Source organism: Pavona decussata, unplaced genomic scaffold (assembly GCF_977016875.1).
Source record: "Pavona decussata unplaced genomic scaffold, jaPavDecu1.1 SCAFFOLD_198, whole genome shotgun sequence".
NCBI classification, from domain to species: Eukaryota; Metazoa; Cnidaria; class Anthozoa; order Scleractinia; family Agariciidae; genus Pavona; species Pavona decussata.
In genome coordinates this window covers 1,160,001-1,179,104 of record NW_028145606.1, presented here as the reverse complement: position 1 = coordinate 1,179,104, position 19,104 = coordinate 1,160,001, and the positions used below count along the sequence as shown (strand labels likewise).

Below are 19,104 nucleotides of genomic sequence, written 5' to 3'. Positions count from 1 at the left end.
CTTAAGGCGAACATGCACCATCTTAAAAGTCCGAAGTTGGTTCAGTAAAATAGAAATTGTAACTTGAGATCACACTTTAAGTATTACTATTTTTCTCATCCGTTTTGGACCTTCTTTTAAAAAGCTGCTAGTTACAAATGCCAAACAGAACCTGCATAAATAAATGTTACATATTAAATCGTCTTTCATGGGGTATTTTAATTCGTCGCTCGTTCATTGTAAATCCGCCCTGTCTGAGTCGTATCAAGTTAGTCATTTTAGCTTCTGCTCACAGGAGCACCTAACTCGTTATCAGTTTTTGGCTTCACAGCGCGGTGACAACATCACGATTTGAATTTCGCCCAAGCTGAACAAACACAGGACTCTTTTGCATGTATAATTTTCATGTAACCTAAGAAAGACAATTCCCGGTCGTATACTTGATGTTCTTGGAAGCCTGCCGTGCATACAGATCGTTAATCGGACTACCAACTTATCTAACGACCGTTCGTGCGGTAAGTATATAGAGAGAGTGTTTCGAAAACAAGGTCCTAACGTTGTGCGCTTTCGAAAATTTCTTTTCAGGTAAAAACGTAAATTTTGGTGTTTTCACAAGTAATGTCTAAATCACCTTCGCAAACTGTTCCGCTCTTTGTTGTAGCAAGACTTCCGATAACATCATATCGCCTCTACATAGCGCATCGATTTAACTTAATTGCAAATGACGTTCGTTAGTCTTAATAGCGACTCTTTATGACTTATAAATTCAGTTTTGATTTCGGAAAATCAAACAAAGTTAAACAAGCTATTCCTCGAAGTTCTACGGTAGGGAAACTGTTGATTCTCCACATATATATATTTTTTAATTTGAAGCGTAAAATTAGCTAAAGTGGAAGTGCCATATTTTCTAGGGCGCCTTCGCGACTCGGTTAATACAATATTTTTTTTCAAAGAAGTTTGATGAAAGGAAACGTGCAAGGCGAACATCATTTTCGTTTCAAAAAAACGGAGAAGCAAATATCTTGGGTTTCAGATTAGCAATGAGAGCCAAAATTTATAAAGACGTTGTATTGGGCGTTCGCTAATCTCCTTGTATTGCCAAGTAACCGTATCATAAGCGAGAAAAATGTTCTTCCCTTTTTAAGGAAAAGTAATAATTATAAATTGTCTCGACCGATTGTCGTAATGAAAGAAAATTGTTAATTAAGGATAACTTTGCAATAAGTTACATGAATTAACGAGTTCTTCTGTAATAAAAGAGGTTTCTTTATTGTCTACAATTTGAAGGAAATGTGTTTAACTTTGTCCACCAATCATCGTGTTTGAGAAAGTCTTGTCAAGCCAGCTGGACTAAATAAATAGAGCTTTGACTAAAACAGGTCCAATCGCCTTTATAGCCCTCTATAACTTCGATGTGATCAAAGCAAGGCAAGGAAGTATTTCAAAGGTTTCGTATACGGTAGACAAAAACACTTGCGTTTTTCAAAAGTTAGTGCAGAGCAAGCGTTGAAGTAGGTAAGAATTTCAATTTAACCACGGAGAAGAACACTCTCTCCGAGGAACTGATCTCTCGGCCAATTTACCTAAGTACAACCTCAGCCATTGCTCAAATAGGCCACGTTGATTTTAGGCACTTAATTAGTTTTTACTTTGCTCTTTTACAGCTCAAGAAGACAGCCGCAGATCAAGATGCCGAGAGCGTTTCTTATTAAGAAAAAGCGACCGCAGAATGCATTCGAAGTTGAAAGCAGAAGAAACGAAAGCCTGGCCAGTGATATTAAATCTTCGCCACACAGTTTTAAAGGTAAATACAGATTGTATGAATTAAGATATGTGTGAACTTATCCTTCTTTTGAAAAGCTCTCGCCTTGCTATCTCTGATTTTAACTTAATGTTGATAGAAACAAAAACAAAAAAAAAGAGAGATAAAAACAGAATTTTTCAAATTCAAAAGTACATGCATTTTTATCATATGAAAGATTCATGTTCTCAGTTTTTTTGTTTCTCTTTTGCTAAGCACAGAATTTTATTTCAACCGAACAACACGTACAGTAGAACAAATGAGTTAAGACGGTTAAGTTTGTGATGAAATGAGGTGGATTATCAACGATAAAATTGAAAAAAAAAAAAAAAGGATTTATTATGGGTAAACGTTAGTTAACATTAAACGCAAGTCGATCTTACAAGAACTGTTACTGCAACGAAAAAGTCATGACTGTCAGCCATTACAATGTACGGCAGGTTAACTGAAAGTGGCTTAAAATCAAAATCTTATCAAAGGATAAAAATCCCTTTAATTGTAAAAGGACGCGCGTACGTTACGTTTGCAGGCGACATTTCCATTAGATTATCAGAGTTGATCTTGTATATAATTGAAGGATCCCAAGCGGAGTTCAAACACCTCTTACGTACAGTTACATTAACCTAAATTCGGCCATATTGAGATTGAAGTTCTTTTCAGAACCAAAAAGGCAGGATTTTACGGGAAAATCGCAAACGAAAATAAATATTATGGTACCACTTTATTTTTCTCCTATGTATACATCAAGTATGGCGGAAAAATTATGCAACTGAATCATTTTTATTTTAAGGCGGTGAAACCAGCCTCACCTGTCCAAAAAATATTCGTAACAGTATCCTTAAAAAGAAACCATTTTTAACTTCTGTAAACCGGTACATTTTATAGTTAATCGGCAGGTCATCACAGCAAAATTGTCAAGGATATTTATAAAAATTCTTGTCAAGAACAAGAGAAGACAAGGATGAAATAATTTTTGTGTGGCTTAAAAGGATTTTATTTTTTATTTTTGTTTTTTGACCTACGTATAACAAACATTGATCAGAATGTGAAAGAAATGTGATCTTATGTTTTTAGACTGGTAAATAAATCATATACTGTAAAGCTATTGTTCAATCAGTGACACAGGCATACTCGGAAAAAGAAAAAAACAGGAGTCGAACCTAAGACCTTTTGATTACTAGTTCGGATGCTCTACCACTTAGCTACAGGAGACTCGTGGGAGCTGTAGACCAGCTACATTCATGTGACAAACATTCTGCATCAGGATTTCAATTCATGTCGATAATTGGTAAATGTGAAAGAAATGAGTTGTCATGAATTTTACCTGGTAAATAAATGATAGATTAGTTTTGTTTTGTTTTTTCAATCAGAGGGACAGGCATACTATCATATTACTATCACATCATAATATTTCTTTCCTATTATGCTTGAAAATGCAACAAAAATCCACCCCCTCTACCGAAAAAAAAAATGTTTAATTTCTTCAAATGTTCCTTTGGCTATGGAACACACTAAACGCAATTTTCTCGTTAATTTACCAAAGGTAATTTGCAGTTTTGTGGGTCGGCCGACATTGCTACTGAGCTTCTCATTTATAAACCTTTACGGTGAAAGAAACGATATACCTCCGAGAAAGCTTGATAAACTAGCTCTTACGGCGCAAGCTTAAGATTAAAGTCCGTGAGAGGATTGCAGATTCTAAACGAGAAGCACAGCCGAATGAGTCCACTGAACGCTGTTCGAGAAGATTTAGGAAATTCGAGTTAAATTGTGAAGAATGATTGGCGTTTAATTTAGTGAAATTACCATAGTTACTAACTATGGTAAAACTAAAAAAGTAATCCTCTTCGTTTTCAATGGGGCAAACGTGTTCTTTAAAACCGTGAAATAAGTTCGGCTGGAATTTTCGGAAAGCCAACAGCAGCTCCGAAATTCGAATTATATTCGGAGAATAAAAATATCTTTCCTAAAATATTTTGCGATTTAAATGTGTAGCTAAAAAGGAAGAGCAGATCAAACTGTGTTACTTAACAAAAATTTTCCAAAAAACACGCCATAAACCGATTTGAAAATACAGGAAATAACATTTAGAAGAGTATCGGTCTTGCTTAAGGTTACCGTATACCTTCACAGGTACGTCACGTCCAAACGATAAAGCGTGTCCGGTTTAAACTGTAGATACATAAACCCCTATATCAAATTAAGGCTTATAGAGCTGGCTATCACACTGTATTAAGAATTTTGAAATAAAATGAATTGCCGAATTTTTAGCGCTGATTTCTCGAATTAATTTTTTCACTTGAAGGGGACACTTTAACATAGTTAAAGAGCTAAAACTCAAAGGGAAGTTGTTTCTTTGCCTTCAAATTTGGACAGTAGCTAGTTTAACATCTGAACAACAAAAACGTTTCTGCAAATCTTTTCTTTCGAAATATTTTTTCTCCGAGCGCGATTTTTTTACGATCACTCCACATTTTTTTATTCCTATTTCGAAAATGATTTGTAACTTTTCACTGCAATTGAACATGGCAAAACGCAGACACGCTTTTTTTAGCGCTTTGGGCCCGGAAAATGAGGATCAAATTAAATTAGTGAAAAACAAAATTTGCTTTGACTTGTAGCTTTCAAAAGGTGATTCGATCGGACGGTTGCATTTAGAGGTCGTGAAAAATTCGGCAATTCATTTTATTTCAAAAGTCTTGATATAATTTGATAGCCAGCTCTATATAGAGGTTTAGGTATCTGCAGTTTAAACCGGACGCGCTACGTCGCTTGGACGCGAGACACCTCTAAAGGTATACGGTAACCTTAAATGTCCTCATTGGGAACCTCTGATTACTGATTACGAACATGCAGCTAAATAATGCACCCAGGCGAGTCCGTATGTTGACTGATATTTACATTGAATAGGTTTAAAACACCGATGTTTGTCGTTTTCATTGATGTAATTAAAGGGACTATGTCTCCTAAAGCGCATGCGCGCGTTAATGAGGAGCACTTTGGAATCGTTGGCCCAACTTTCTCAAATGCTATCGGAGAGTTTAGCAAAGTTGTCTATATCTGTTTTAATCGCATTCGTCTTCGGGAAGTTAGCTGATATTTTTTATTTACAAACGTTTCTTTAGTAATTACAGAAGCTGTTTGTTGGGATAGTTTTCAAAGTTTTTGCAATGGCGGGTAGCAAAAATCCCGCAACGAGTTTTATGCAAATTAGTCTCAACCGGATTCTACTGCGCATCTACCCCAGCTGACATTATCCCTTTCGTTTGGTAGCTAACAAAATACCATTACTACAGTCCGGGTTATAAACCCCAAAAAACAGGTGTATAAAACTGCCAAGAGCATCGCTTATATAAGATTTTGACTTCAGGGAATCATCCCGGAGACGAAACAGAACTGTTTGCTTCTATTTTGTAACACAGGAGGAGATATTACTCTTGATATCTTTTGTTTTCAAATTAATTATACCCTTAAGAACGGTGCCTACTAATTCAAAGGTATTTCTTCGCGATTTGTGACTATGCGAGAAAAGAAGATCTAAGCAAATGTTATTGAAATCCCCCCCTCCCCGCAACAACAACAACAACAACAACAAAAAAAAACATTGGAGTAACTCTTTTTTCAGAGATAATTAATCAACAATATTTCTAAAAAGCTTTAACATACATAACAATGTATTAGATCCTTTCCAACTTGAAAGATAATTATCTTTGAAAAATGCGTGGTTACCCCCATTTTTCTTTTTGGGTTTCAATTAAAATTGCTACGATCTTCTTTTCCTGCATATTCATAAACCGCGCAAAAATACCTTTGAATGACATGCGCAGATCGTATGCATAGTAGCAAAGGGTGGCATCGTCTTTAACTAAATCAACTGATGACATTCATTTCCAATTTTCCTTTATTTGCATGTAAGTAAGAGACTTCTCACACGGAGCCGCAGGAATGATTATTGCCCACTATCCAAGTTCGTCTGTACAGTTTCAGATCAGATTTTGATGACTGTTACCGTATATATCACTTAATTACAAGAGAGTTTGTCCTTTTATTTTTTAGAGGAAGTCCATATGAAGCATTCACCAGAAAACAATAACGATGTCACTGGGCTCAAATTCAGTGCTTTCAAAGGACCATGTATCGGAGAGAGAGGTTTGGAATCGAATTCCTCAATGAGCTTCCTAAAGCCACGTGAGCTTGGCGTCAGCGAATCAAAACAGAGAATTGTAGAAGCCGATGAGCGGCCGCTGCAGTATATCTCCTCCTCAATCGGCCGTCGGGAAAGCTTCAGTGAAACAAATTTTCTGGCATGTAAGTTAAATGATGACGGCCGCAGAGGGATGGCGAACTCTTTTTTTCCTACAGTAATCAAAGTGGAATCTAACGATGAAGAGGGTGGCATAAATATCGCCACACCAGAAAGAGACAACTGGCAAGCTCTTTTCATGGATAAAAATGCCCACCAAGATGTAAACATGCAGCCCAAGTGCCATCAACCAAAGGCGAAGAACGGTACTGAAGAATCTATTTCAGCGGTTTTTTGCGAGGAGGCAGGAAGAGCAGAGTTGGAAGTGTCTATGCTTGTTCAAGCACAAGACACTGTGAAGTACGAAAGCACGACGGATCAAAGTTTCAGATCCCAAACAGCTTCTTCGTTAAGTTCAGAGGAAGAGCTCAAGTCCACACTGACCAGTGGGAACACGACGGAGGAAGCAGTCTTGCCGCAGAAAGCTCTCAGCACAAGTGGTTCATCGGGCAAGAAATACCGCTACACTTGTGACGTGTGTGGCAAGTCATTCAGTCGTTCCAACACTTTGACCACTCACAAGCGGATTCATACAGGAGACAAGCCCTTCATCTGCGAGCAGTGCGGCCGCGCCTTCCGACAGCCGGGTAACCTAACACGTCACCGCCTCACGCATACAACCGTCAAACCATATGTGTGCATGCAGTGCAACAAGGCGTTTAACCGCACGTCTAACTTGCATACTCACATGCGCACGCATACTAACTACAAGCCATTCGTTTGTGACTTCTGTGGAAAGGGATTTCACCAGAAGATCGACATGAAGATTCACCGATACACGCACACGGGAGAGAAGCCCCACAAGTGTGATAAGTGCGGACGGGGATTCAAGCAGCTTACCCACTTAACGTACCACTTGAGAACCCATTCCGAGATGCGTTTGTACCAGTGCGAATACTGTGGCAAAGGATTCAATCAAAAAGGCAACCTGCAGGCTCACATCTATGGTCACACAGGCGAACGACCGTTCAAATGTCAGATTTGCGGCAAGGGATTCACTTTGGCCTCGACCCTAAACACTCACAAAAGAACTCATGCGCCGAAGAAGCCGTTTCAATGCCAGTTTTGCAGCAAAGCGTTTTATCAAAAGAACGCACTCAAGACTCACTACATAGCATCACACCCATACGCCAATGGTATCAGCCTTCTGTGATTTGCCGTCCGCTAAGGAAACGATCGGCAAACTACAAGCTAGGCTCACTTCTTTAAAGGAGAACCCATTGTTAGTTAAATGTTTTTGTTTTTCCAATTCTTTTGCTGTATGAAAAAATGTAAATATTAAGTATATGAGAAAAGATTACTAGAATATCTTTAAGTCCTCGATGAGGTACAGTTCAAAAGATCCAGATCTGCAAGTAAGTGGCCCGGCGTCACTTTGATTCACGAAAAGAAAGAAGAAAACCTTTCATGTTTACCGTTGAGTGAAAGTAGAAGGCAAACAACACAGACACCCAATGGTTCATTTCGGTGGATATGTGTTCGGAACGCCCTGTCACCTAAGAAACTCGGGTTTAGATTTAAAGAAAGACTTAATTTTTCTTCGGCAAAATGTCTGCTCAAAATTTCGTAATACTTAAGAAAACTACTTCCTTTCGTTTTCAGAGGAAATAGAGTAAATTAATCAGCTATTTGTAGCATTTGCGTTAAGCCAACAACTTAATTAATAAGTAAGGATTTAGATAAAGAATTGAAAAAAATTGCGAAAAGAGACTACGTTTCGACGACATCCTGGATTCATTTTCAAGTCAAAAAAAGGTCAATGTTCAAGTGGAGTTAACAACTTGTCAATTAATTCTGCTCGCCAAAACGTTCTGTAACTTAAATTTTCCGTTAAAGAAACCGAACAGATTCAACTGTATTAGCTTACATAACTACGGCTTAAAAAGGCCAAGGAACGCTCTGAGAACACAAGAAGCAACGTTTGAAGCATTTTGCTTAAAGGGGAAGTATCAACCAAATTTGCTGTCATTTCAAAGCCCAAAAATATTCGTTTTTCAGCAGAATCAAAAAAATAATTGTCAAGTTTGTTATAAATTATCACCCCAGTGCAATAAAACTGTCGATTAGTGCCTCTGGCTAGAGACAGAGTAATAATAATTAGTAGGCCGGCATGGATTGAAACTTGAAAAATGTTAGGCTAATGTTTTTCAAGTTCTCGCATTTTTGTTTCCAAAATGCGCTAGAACAGATCACGAGTTGTTCCTTTCAAGAATTGAGTTGATTTCTTTCCTCTCGTCATTCTAGAATTATTTGGCAGCTGATTGAAGGTCTTATTTCATCATTTTAAACAAAAGATATCAAAAACCCCATGATACTTCCCCTTTAAATGTTATGCCGCTGAAATAGGTGACCGCTAAATTTATGCATTGTTAAAATTAAACCAATTAATTTTACAGTTTGTCCAAGTGTGAAAGAAGATAAGTAGTATTGAGAAATCAGTTACCACATTGAAAAATTCTGAGGCCTTGGAGGTCACACTGTTTAACTCACGTGACTTTTTGCGACTGAACGCGCCACCACATTAAGTCTTTTGTATTAGATTTTTTTTAGAACAGATTTCTTGAGCGGCTTTCAACTGAGCGTCGTAAAACCAAAACCAAAGTGGTTTCTATGGCCAATCACAACAGATGTAAACGCCGTAGTGAGCCAATCAGAATTCGAATTGAATACATGTAAATAATGGCGGCAAGCGCGGGAAGAACGTGCAAATTACGATTGGCTGTAGTCTTGCTTCTTATTGGTCGTTAACTAAGTGGGGCGGTTTTTGTCAACCAATCACAGAGCATAGTGAAGCAAACCTAAAGCAAACGCGCAGTTATTTTCAACAGTCAACTTTAAACTAATTTATCTACGTTAAAATAGCAACAGAGCTTTTTATCTTAACTTTGCTTCCTTGCTTGACACTCGTGTAACGTACTTTGAATAGTGCGAATTGTCTACTCTTTCTGAGTAATTTGTATTAACTTAACTAAGGAAAGTTTGCTTCTTGAAATAAACAGTAACTAGTATTCATTACTAGTTCAAAGTTTTGTTTTTGCTTATTGGTCGGCGATATAGCCTCTTTGACAATTGCTGTGATGTGGTTCGAACACTGTGCAAACCTTGGACGGCAAAAACTCAGGGTTTGTATTTTAGCTGTTTTTGGGAGTATTCACTCCATCAAAATGAATTAAAAAGGCATCGAGATTTATCAGGTTTTAATGAAATTTGGCCAAAATGTTTGGTACACATCAATCCACCAAGGTGTACCAGGCTTTTGCGAAATTCGAAATAGCTCTCTTGCGGTGTCCAAGCGCGTGAGACTCATGAAAAAGTTTCCCTTCTCAAACTTTGCAATAAATTTTCTCAGGAAATATCAGAAAAGCCTGAAGCACTTTGTTAGCCCTATCTGGAAAAGGAAACGCTTTTCACGTTGTTGTGCAGTGTAGTTTAATTATTTATCTTTCCCACTAGAATCAAAATACCTGACAAATTAAATCTGAAACTATTTAAATTTTTTTAGAAACATCCATGCTCATTAACGATAATAATGAAAACAATCCAAAACACTAACATGGTATTGTGCCTTGTTCTTTCTTGTTCGGTGTGTTGTGTTTAGCGAGGTCAGAACATGTCTGGTTATAAACAAAACAAAGCAAAGAACTACAAGAAAAAAACCGTAATTGTATTTTTCTAATTATTTTTATTTCATTTTAATCCGTTTTTAGGGGACCCCTGAAAATCCTCTTTACTCTTCCATCCATTTAAAGGTTCATTTCAACGCGCCGATTGATTGTTTGGGTCTAGCGCGCGGTAAAGATCGGCCCGATTAAAGTATCGACAGCACTACGTACCACACATATTTATAAATCGTGCCTTGTCCCTATATAGCTTGGGGAAGCAAAAAGGGGTGAGGGTAGGGTAGGTATGGGTTGGGCACTAATTGCCCGTACGCGTGCTGACTTTGAACATTCATAACCGTTTTAATATTCAAGCGAACACCACCAAACTTTGTGACGTTTCCCAAAATTTAACTGTTTACGCGACTTAATGTTTGCGGTGAGAACACATTTTTTGGCATTTTTTTTTTACCCTTCTAATTTAAAATTTTAAGTGTATCGCAATATAAATTGCCTTAAGTACCATTTTGGCTCTTCTCTTTTGTTTCGTTTTGGAGAAATTGAGGTTGCATTTGATTAACCGTATTCCGGAATAAGAATAAGCAGAATAGCTGTTAGATTTCTCTTTTAACCCTTTCCTGCCCGAGGGACATGTCGAATTTTTCTAAATCGCTAACTATGAACTGGGAGACCACATGTGATATACCATTTAAAAGGTATTTTCTGGGGTGTGCTATAAATCACACCAACAGAGATGGAAGAGGTCACATATTAGTGAGAAAAGTCCAAAACGAAAGAAAAAAAAAACATTGAAAATTTTCTTATTCGTTGTACATACTGGGTATCCCCCCCCCCAAACTATAGCTTAATGTACAGCATTCAGTCTATTGCTTGTTGTAAGATATCAACTGGACCCTTAACGTACAAAGGAAAAAAAATCCAAAACATTGAGGGGTGGTAAATCAAGTCTCATATAAGAGGGGGCATGATTTTATGTCTTCAATTTATAGATCTTTCAAAGATCTTTTGGTTGTGCAAATTTCACACAAATTAACCAAATACTGAGCTCATTATTGCGTCTTGTGCCATATGACAATCTTGGGCAGGAAAGGGATAAAGGAAATTTGGGAAGACAGTTCTGCAAACTTTGGCTGACACATGGTAATTTAAGAGCGATTTGGTACTCCAAGAATTTAACAAACGTCTTATGCATTCCTATTCCAGATTAGGGTCAATCGAACGCATGCTAAGAAATCCAGGTTGGTGGATTTAAGATAACGGCTTTCCCTTAACAAGCCATTTTTCTTTTAATTTTCTACCTTTTAAATCCTCAAATGAGCATAATCTACCTTTAAATACCAGTTAGGGTTTCTTTTTGTTCAAGCCAATTTATGGTTCTCTAAATAAGAGAAATCAAGACATCCAAGACTGCGAATTCAAGATGGCGGCTATATAGAACAATCATGAAATCCCCCAACGCTAAAGTTTTTCAAGCTCCAATTCATCTTCATTGTACCCATCCGTGAAAATTATTCTACAATATCACGCAGAGAGACATATCAAGCAAAAGGATACCTAGTAACTGAAACAAATAATTGCGGTATTTTTTTTGGCGATGTTTCCAAGAAGAAAACGCTGAGCTTGAAAAGATGACACTTGCTCAACACGCAAATTATCTCCATTGTACAGACAGTCACATTAAATGGCATGTTTAGAAAAACCATTAGAGACCGGATTTCTTTTTTTTCTGAGTAGGCCTGTGTCATTCACTGAACAATACATCATTCTCAATTATTCACCAGGTTTAAAATATACCATCACATTTATTTTATTGCGCATATGCCACACATTGACATTCAAATCCTAGCAGTATGCAGGATGTTCGTCCCATGAAACTTGTTTAATGGCCTTAGCTCCCACGAGTCTCCTGTAGCTCAATGGTAAAGCTGTTCAAAGCCCGATTAAGCTAATCCTGGATTAACGTGAACTTTGATTCGAGTTTAATTAATTACTAATCAATAAAGATTCTTCCAAACCGTTTTTGGTCCTCAGTTTTGACTTAGACTTTACTTTACATTTAGTTTGAAATTAGCTTTTAAAACCATTTTCAACGAGCGAGATGAAAACCTCGCTTAACTTTAAATCGTAGATTAGCGTTAATCGGCTTTCGAACAATCCGGCCCTGGATGTTTGTCCCATGAACCTAGTTTAATGGCCTTAGCTCCCACGAGTCTCCTGTAGCTCAGTGGTAAAGCATCCGAACTAGTAATCGGAAGGTCTTAGGTTCGATTCCTGATAGCAGCACTTGGATTTCCTTTTTCCGAGTATGCCTGTGTGACTCACTGACTAATATATCAGTCTCATTAGAGACCTCCAGATTATAGTGCGACTACGACTACGACTAAGAGTTTTGCCTAAAGACAAAGACTGCGCACAAGGAGCAGAGTGAGGGATCACATTACATGTGGAAGTACAACGTTACAACGATATTAGAGAGATTTAGCATCGCGTTTACGTGAAACGGCAAACGTTACCTTGCCGTTTCACGTTTCACGTAAAATAGCGTGAACCTTTTGACTTTAGCTCAGCGTGTGCTTAGCTTTTGCGAGTTTCCATGAAGCTGTTTTGAGACTCACTGTGGTGAGTTCATGAAGAAAAGTGCGGTAAGGAGTGAGTTATGAATGATTTTAAACATGAAACTTAATTTGCCCTAGTACGACTTGCCGGAATAATTATTGGGGTACTTGTTTTCACCAATCAACTACTTATATGCATGAGAAAAAAAAGGAAGAAATACTTACGTAGTTCTCACGTAGACGCAAACGCGAAATAGCCTGTTTTCACGCCGGAAGAAACAGCAACCGGCAACCGGCAAACGCGAAAAATGGCGAGAAAATCGTGGTCACTTGGTCACTTTTGCCGTTCGCGTTTCACGTATACGCGATGCTATATCTCTCTTTTGTTTAAAAGTTTGGAGCTACGTTAGTCCGGGAGTTGGACAAGAAAAATATAAAGGATGAGTATTTCTCAGCTTTAGTCTGAGCCACAGTATAACACCCAGGGAAAAAAACAAACCAACAAACAAATAACTAGTGCAAAAACAATGTTAAAATTATATTGTTACAAATGGATGGCTGAGAGCACAACCATCTTATCCCGAATACAATAGAAGCTCTCGTAAGCGGACACCCTCGGGATGCGAATAAGGTGTCCGTAACTGGAGCTGGTCGCTTACGGGAATTGTTCTCGGAAACGGCCACTAGAGGTGTAAGGGATATATGGCCGTTTACGGGAACTTTCCCAGCTAACAATACATTGGGAATGTAAAAAAATATCACTGTATTAAACCACTTTTTGTTTTATTGCCTTATTCAATGCCGCGATTGTGGCGATAACTGTAATTAATGCACTGTAAAATCATTGTGGCGAACAGCGATGTGAGGTTGATTGAATAAAATAAGATTCATACAGAGGCTAATGGCTAATGGCATTTTGTTTCGGGTTTCCGCTTACGGGAGCTTAAAAACAAAGGAAAAGTATAAATCGTAACCACTGAAAGTGTCCGCGGCCGCTTACGGGAATGGGTAAACACAGAGTTTGTATGGGAGTTCAAACGGGGTTTTGTGAAGGCGGTCGTATGTAGAGCTGTCCTCTTACGAGAGTGTCCGTTAAGAGAGCTTCCACTGTAGGTCGATTTTTCGTTTCGTTCAAAAGTGTCTGAGTTTTTGCATGTAGCCAATTTAATTCAATTTAATCAACGAACATCGCTGTGGTTTTTTCTGTTGCTTTTTATGTTTCGTCGATTGTCCCTCTTCTTTCTTTCCTTTTCTTTCGCTGACTCGATATTTATATTTTGGATCCGTTTTTTTCTCGAGAAATAGGCGTAAACCAATGGGAAAAAATAGAGCGATGTTCTCTGATTAAACTGAGGTTGACATGCAAAAATTTAAGCACTTTTGAGTATGACATACCCTGCTAACAGAGGTTTTTTTCTGGCAAGTCTTTTAGCATGTACAAAGTCATTCGCGTCTCTTGTATTTCCCGTAGTCGGCTGAAGTAAACAAGCCGACTACGCAAAATACAAGAGAAGCGAACGACTTCGTACATGCTAAAAGACTTGCCAGAAAGAAACCTCTGCTAGCAGGGTATGTCATACGAAAAATCGGCCAAAAATTTGACATACCACGATTATACTTTAAGCCCTTCAAATATTGAAACTAAATTAGCCTGGTCGTCGGACCAGGGTCAGAGAGAGCATATCCCAACTTTCGTCTGAGGCGCCATATGACAGCCAAAAGAACCAGCAGCAAAATTCCAAATACAACAACTACTCCGATTAAGGCATGCTCGGTTCCTGAAAGAAAATGAAAGACACGTGAACATCACATGACTAAAAACAAAAACAAAATTATCGTAAGTAGTTTCCATGGGAATATGGTGTCATCTGTCGTAAACGGCAAGCCGGAGTTCATTGGTTTGTTAGTAATTTGGCCAATGCTCATCTATATCTACATCTACATAGTGCCTATGGTGGGGGGGGGGGGGGGGGGGAATTACTTAAATCCGTTGTAACTGTTGAAGTTACAAAGAAGATTTTTAAGACTTGCGTGGTGCATGGCGCCCTGAGGTATGAAACGGTGTTTGCGTGTTTGTTGGCTTGACAGCCCTGGTCAATCCTCGTGTAGTCCTACACGCAGTACGGTGAAAACACCAGCGCCAGCAGTAGTAGCAGCAACAGCAGTAGTAGTAGTAGTAGTAGTTGTAGTTGTAGTAGTAGTAGTAGTAGTAGTAGTAGTAGTAGTAGTAGTAGTAGTAGCAGTAGCAGTAGCAGTAGCAGTAGCAGTAGCAGTAGCAGTAGCAGTAGCAGTAGCAGTAGCAGTAGCAGTAGCAGTGGTAAGAGCAGTAGCAGTAGCAGTGGTAAGAGCAGTAGCAGTAGCAGTAGCAGTGGTAGTAGCAGTAGCAGTAGCAGTATAAAACAAAAGTGAAAACTACAAACAAATTTTACAACAATAACAATGGTTGAAAGTGAGAAGTGATCGTCGCAGTGAATTTTCCAATTTATGCAATTGGAAATTAGAAGCCTGAAAAAAATTCAGGCTTCAAAGGGATTCGAACCCGTGACCTCCGCGTTACCGGTGCGATGCTCTACCAACTGAGCTATGAGGCCACACATTGGGAGAAAGGTCAATTGCGGGTTCCCATTTCCCATAAGAGGAGCGAAATGATGTAAAGTATATGAAATGATGACAATAGTTACCTCACCTAAAACTAACTGTAGTCTTCGAGTAAATTTGTTTCAAATTGCAAGCCGTAAAAACCAGTGTGCAAAAAAGCGTATTGGATACCACACCTTATCGTGGTGCTTCGCCCATACATCAAACGGCAAAGAACAATGATACAGTGGCGGGTCTGTTTCAAGAAATTCAATGATAAAATTGAAGGCCCAGAAACGGGCAAGAAGACCAGAACTGAAGCGTTTTCCCCGATTTGACAACACTGATTGATTGATTGATTGATCGATTGATTGATTGATTTATTTATTTACCGGGTAGGTCTGTCACTCAATACTGAGCATTTTAGACTGCTTTAAAATAAAAAAAAAAATAAATAAATAAATAAATTAAAATAAAAATTAAAAAAGTCAGTTATGTTCTCAGTCTTCGTATGGATCCACACCCTAACCCCCTTCCACGCAAGCCATACCGAGGTGCACGAATGTGATGATTCAGCCCACAAGGCAGTATCTCACCTTTGTCAGCAATGGCTTGTTTTTCTCCTGTCGGTGCTAAAGTTGCTGGTGTCAATGGCGTCGTAGGTGGCTGAACTGGCATCATGGTTGGTTCGGGTTTGGCCAAGGTAGGGACAAATGAATTCCAAAAGGCCATCTTTTCTGGAAGCATATTCTCTTGAATGGATGACGATGGACTTGAGAGTGAGATGTACTTCTTATCTTTGAGAGTGTACGGTGGCCATTCCTTTGCATCAGCTGGCTCTCTACATGAAAAGTTAAAAACGTTGAGTGTCAATGTCATTAAATACACACACACATACGCTAAAAGTTTTTTTTTTTTTTTCATTTGATTGCAGGATCGCAGACAATTCTATGATCATATGGAAACAAACTGCGACGATGACTCGTAATAATGATCGCAGACGATTGCAGAAGATAGAAGAACATTTCGCTAAATTGCAGTATTTCCGGCCGACAAGCTATCACACTGTTCCTCCAGTCCTCCAATCGTGACTGCCTGACAGCAGGACTGAAGGACCGCCAGTTTTACTAACTTAGGAACAAGCGCGTTGTATACGTACACATACAATATACCTCACTCTTTAAGCCATTAGCCCGCGACTACGTGACTGCAGGACCGCAAGTTTTACTAACTTAGGAACAAGCGCGCTGTAAACGTATACACATGCAATATACCTCGCTCTTTTTTAAGCCATTAGCCCACGACTGCGTGACTGAGGACCGCCAGTTTTACTAACTTGGGAACAAGCGCGCTGCATAAGTCTGCGACTGCGTGACTGCAGGACTGAAGGACCATTAGTTGTACTAACTTAGGAACAAGCGCGCTGCCCAAGTAATATACCTCGTTCTTTAAGCCATTAGCCTCGACTGCGTAACTTCAGGACTGAAGGACCATCAGTTTTACTAACTTAGGAACAAGCGCGCTGTATACGCACGGGCTAAGCCATTAGCCCGCGATTGCGTGACTGCAGGACAGCAGGACTGCCAAGTGTTCTAACTTACACTAAATTACTCATCAACTACCGGACGGCGGGCGGAAGTACCGCCAGTTGTACAAAGTATTCATCGACTACCGGAGGACCACGAGTTCTACTAGCTTAGACTAAACTACTCATCGACTGCGGGACTGCGAGAGCAGTAGATTTGTGCCCTTCGAAATGGGCTGGGTATTCTGCAATCGCTCCCTGTGTTCAACCTCCTGCGACATCTTCGATCAATTGTTTCTGAGACTGTATGGAAACAACAGTTCAGTGAACGTGTAATCAAAATTTCATGACAATTTATATTTGGACAATACCACTTTGCAGAAAGAAAAGAGGCATTTTCTTTGCCAACGTTCACGATCATATGAAAACACAGCTCCCTGCCATTCTTTGCGATCGCTGAGCAGGTGAACAGTGGCTCATATGGAAACCAAACCGATTCGCCAAAAGAACTGGTGATCAAATTAAATCAGAGAAGAAAGACCCTCGCAGTTCGCACGCAACTTAAGGAGTCGCGAAAAGAAAGCCTGGAAAAAATTCAGGCTTGAACGGGATTCGAACCCATGACCTCTGCGATGCCGGTGCAGTGCTCTACCAACTGAACTATCAAGCCAATTGGGAGCTGGTCATATTGTAAGTTCGCAATATACCCGTGAAGGATGGATAAATGAACAGGAATATATGAAACATATATTTCAACTGCGGATGAGGATCAAATAGAAGAAAGACGCAACTACTAACTGCGAGGGTCTTTCTTCTATTTAATCTTTTACCCGCAGTTCTCAAACTGATTAATAATTCAAACGCCAACGACAAAGGAAATCATGCACCGTGACGTGTTTGGATATCTGATGAAAAACTTACTCGTTTTTGCATCCTTAATTTCCCCTTGAAAATCAGTTTGTTTGAGAAGTTATATCAAACACTCGTCACAGTGTTTCATCACAATATCAAAAACCTCGAAGTTCGTCAAAAAATACTCCGCTACGCGTCGTATTTTCAACTCTCTTCTCGGTGTTTGATATGTGATGAAACACTGTCTCGTATTTGATCTTTTACTTCAAATATATGTCTCATATACAGTATTCAAATTCACGAACTGCTCATCATATAAACTGAACTGGAAACCATGCCTATTTAAATCATCTCAAGCACCTGTCACAAAATAATAGGATTTAATGAGAAAAACAATGGCCCTGAACACGCCATACAATTTTTTTTTTGGTTAATTTCTTAGCCGTCCACGCCCACAACAACACCGTGAAATGACCAAATTCGTGCAAGGTTTTGCGTAGAACGTGAGCATTTGACGGTGAATATTTCATTCCCTGTATTAAAACGCCGTTTCATCCAGTTCTTTTACTGGATAGTTCGTACACATTATGCACACCAGTTGAACGAACTGAAATAACTGCCAAGTCGTGCAAGTAATGTGAACACTTTGAAGTGACGCAACCGGTGACGTTACAGCCGTGCCTGCTTAGGGTCCCTACTGTCCTATTTTTACTTTACCCGTTACGTTAGTATGGCCTCGTTTTTCTATTCAAGAGTTTTGCGACGTGTGTTACCGTAAACTGCCGCTTATAATCCCCCCCCCCCGCCCCAATCATAAGCCCTCCCGGTTATAAGCCCATGTACCTGTAAACCAAAAAATACATCCGATTATAAGTCCCCTCCGGGATGGGGTAAGGTTACTCCTGGGAAGTTGAGGTAGGGGTGTGTGAGACTCGGTTCTCCAAACCCTGACCCTATTTCAGACCAAATTATTTTGATTAATGGGTTGATCTTGAATGATCCTAGTTCTAGGGTTATCCCCTTGAACCATCCCCTTGTAAGCCAAAGGCATTTCACAAATGACACTGGGTTGATCCGTCTCTGGGATCAATCGGGTTCCTCCATGTAAACAGGACCTAACAAAACTGTTCAATGGTGTTGAATATCATTTTTGGTTGTATTTGCACGCCGTACGGGCCCAGTTGTTCAAAGCCCGATTAAGCTAATCCTGGGTTAACGTGAATTTTGTTTCAAGTTTGATTATAAAGATTCTTCCAAAGTATTTTTGTTCCTTAGTTTTGACTTAGACTTTTCTTTACCATTAATTTAGGATTAGATGTTAAAAACACTTTTTTTTACGAGCGAGATGAAATCTCAAATCACGATTAATGTTAAATGGGGGATTAGCGTTAATCGGCTTTCGAACAACCGGACTCTGGACCCACTTGCTTAAAGCTCGATTAAACTAATCCTGGATTAAGGTGAACTTTGCCAATTCTAGTTTAATGACTAATCATTAAAGGTTCTGCCAAAACTTTTTGTCCTTCAGTGTTGACTTAGACATGTCTTTAGAATGAGCTTAAAATTAGCTTTCAAAAACCACTTTTAATGAGCGAGATGAAAACCTACATGTAGGTTAACTTTTGAACGTGGATAAGCGTTAATCAGCTTTCCAGCAACCCGACCCTGGGCTATAACACTACTTAACAGACTTACCCATTCTTGGCGAACTTAGACCACATGCTAATGATCTTCTTTGAGAAAGTAATTTCCGCACTTTGTTCAGACTCGTTAGCGTTCTTATCATATTTCACAAAAGGACCTCCAAATACATACGGAAGGTCGCCTCCATGAACAACCCCAGCCCACGGAGGGAACGGCAAGGTGGAAACATCAAAGTGATCAAAACAGTA

The 19,104-nt window shown here is 39.1% G+C and overlaps 2 protein-coding genes across 3 annotated transcripts in view; one reads left to right on the top strand and one right to left on the bottom strand.

The window, feature by feature from the left end:
• The first annotated feature begins 285 nt into the window (after positions 1-285).
• Positions 286-9,082, top strand: LOC146461480 (uncharacterized). Of its 2 annotated transcripts, none has more exons than XM_085086922.1 (3): positions 286-494; positions 1,644-1,783; positions 5,837-9,082. In XM_085086922.1, the coding sequence occupies exons 2-3, from the start codon at positions 1,669-1,671 to the stop codon at positions 7,234-7,236; spliced, it is 1,515 nt and encodes a 504-aa protein (XP_084943048.1). In that variant the 5' UTR covers positions 286-494; positions 1,644-1,668; the 3' UTR covers positions 7,237-9,082. The 2 variants fall into 2 exon arrangements, with proteins under 2 accessions (XP_084943048.1, XP_084943049.1); XM_085086923.1 differs by lacking the exon at positions 286-494 and adding an exon at positions 1,381-1,494.
• Positions 9,083-11,388: 2,306 nt separating this feature from the next.
• The window catches only part of LOC146461479 (cholinesterase-like), an 18,725-nt gene continuing 11,009 nt past the window's right edge, over positions 11,389-19,104 (bottom strand). Inside the window, exons 5-7 of the mRNA XM_085086921.1 lie at positions 18,908-19,104; positions 15,432-15,676; positions 11,389-14,036 (exon numbers count right to left, since the gene is read on the bottom strand). The exon at positions 18,908-19,104 is cut by the window's right edge and continues 266 nt beyond it. Coding sequence (XP_084943047.1) covers positions 13,900-14,036; positions 15,432-15,676; positions 18,908-19,104 — 579 coding nt within the window. The 3' untranslated portion in view covers positions 11,389-13,899. The remainder of the gene's footprint in view (positions 14,037-15,431; positions 15,677-18,907) is intronic.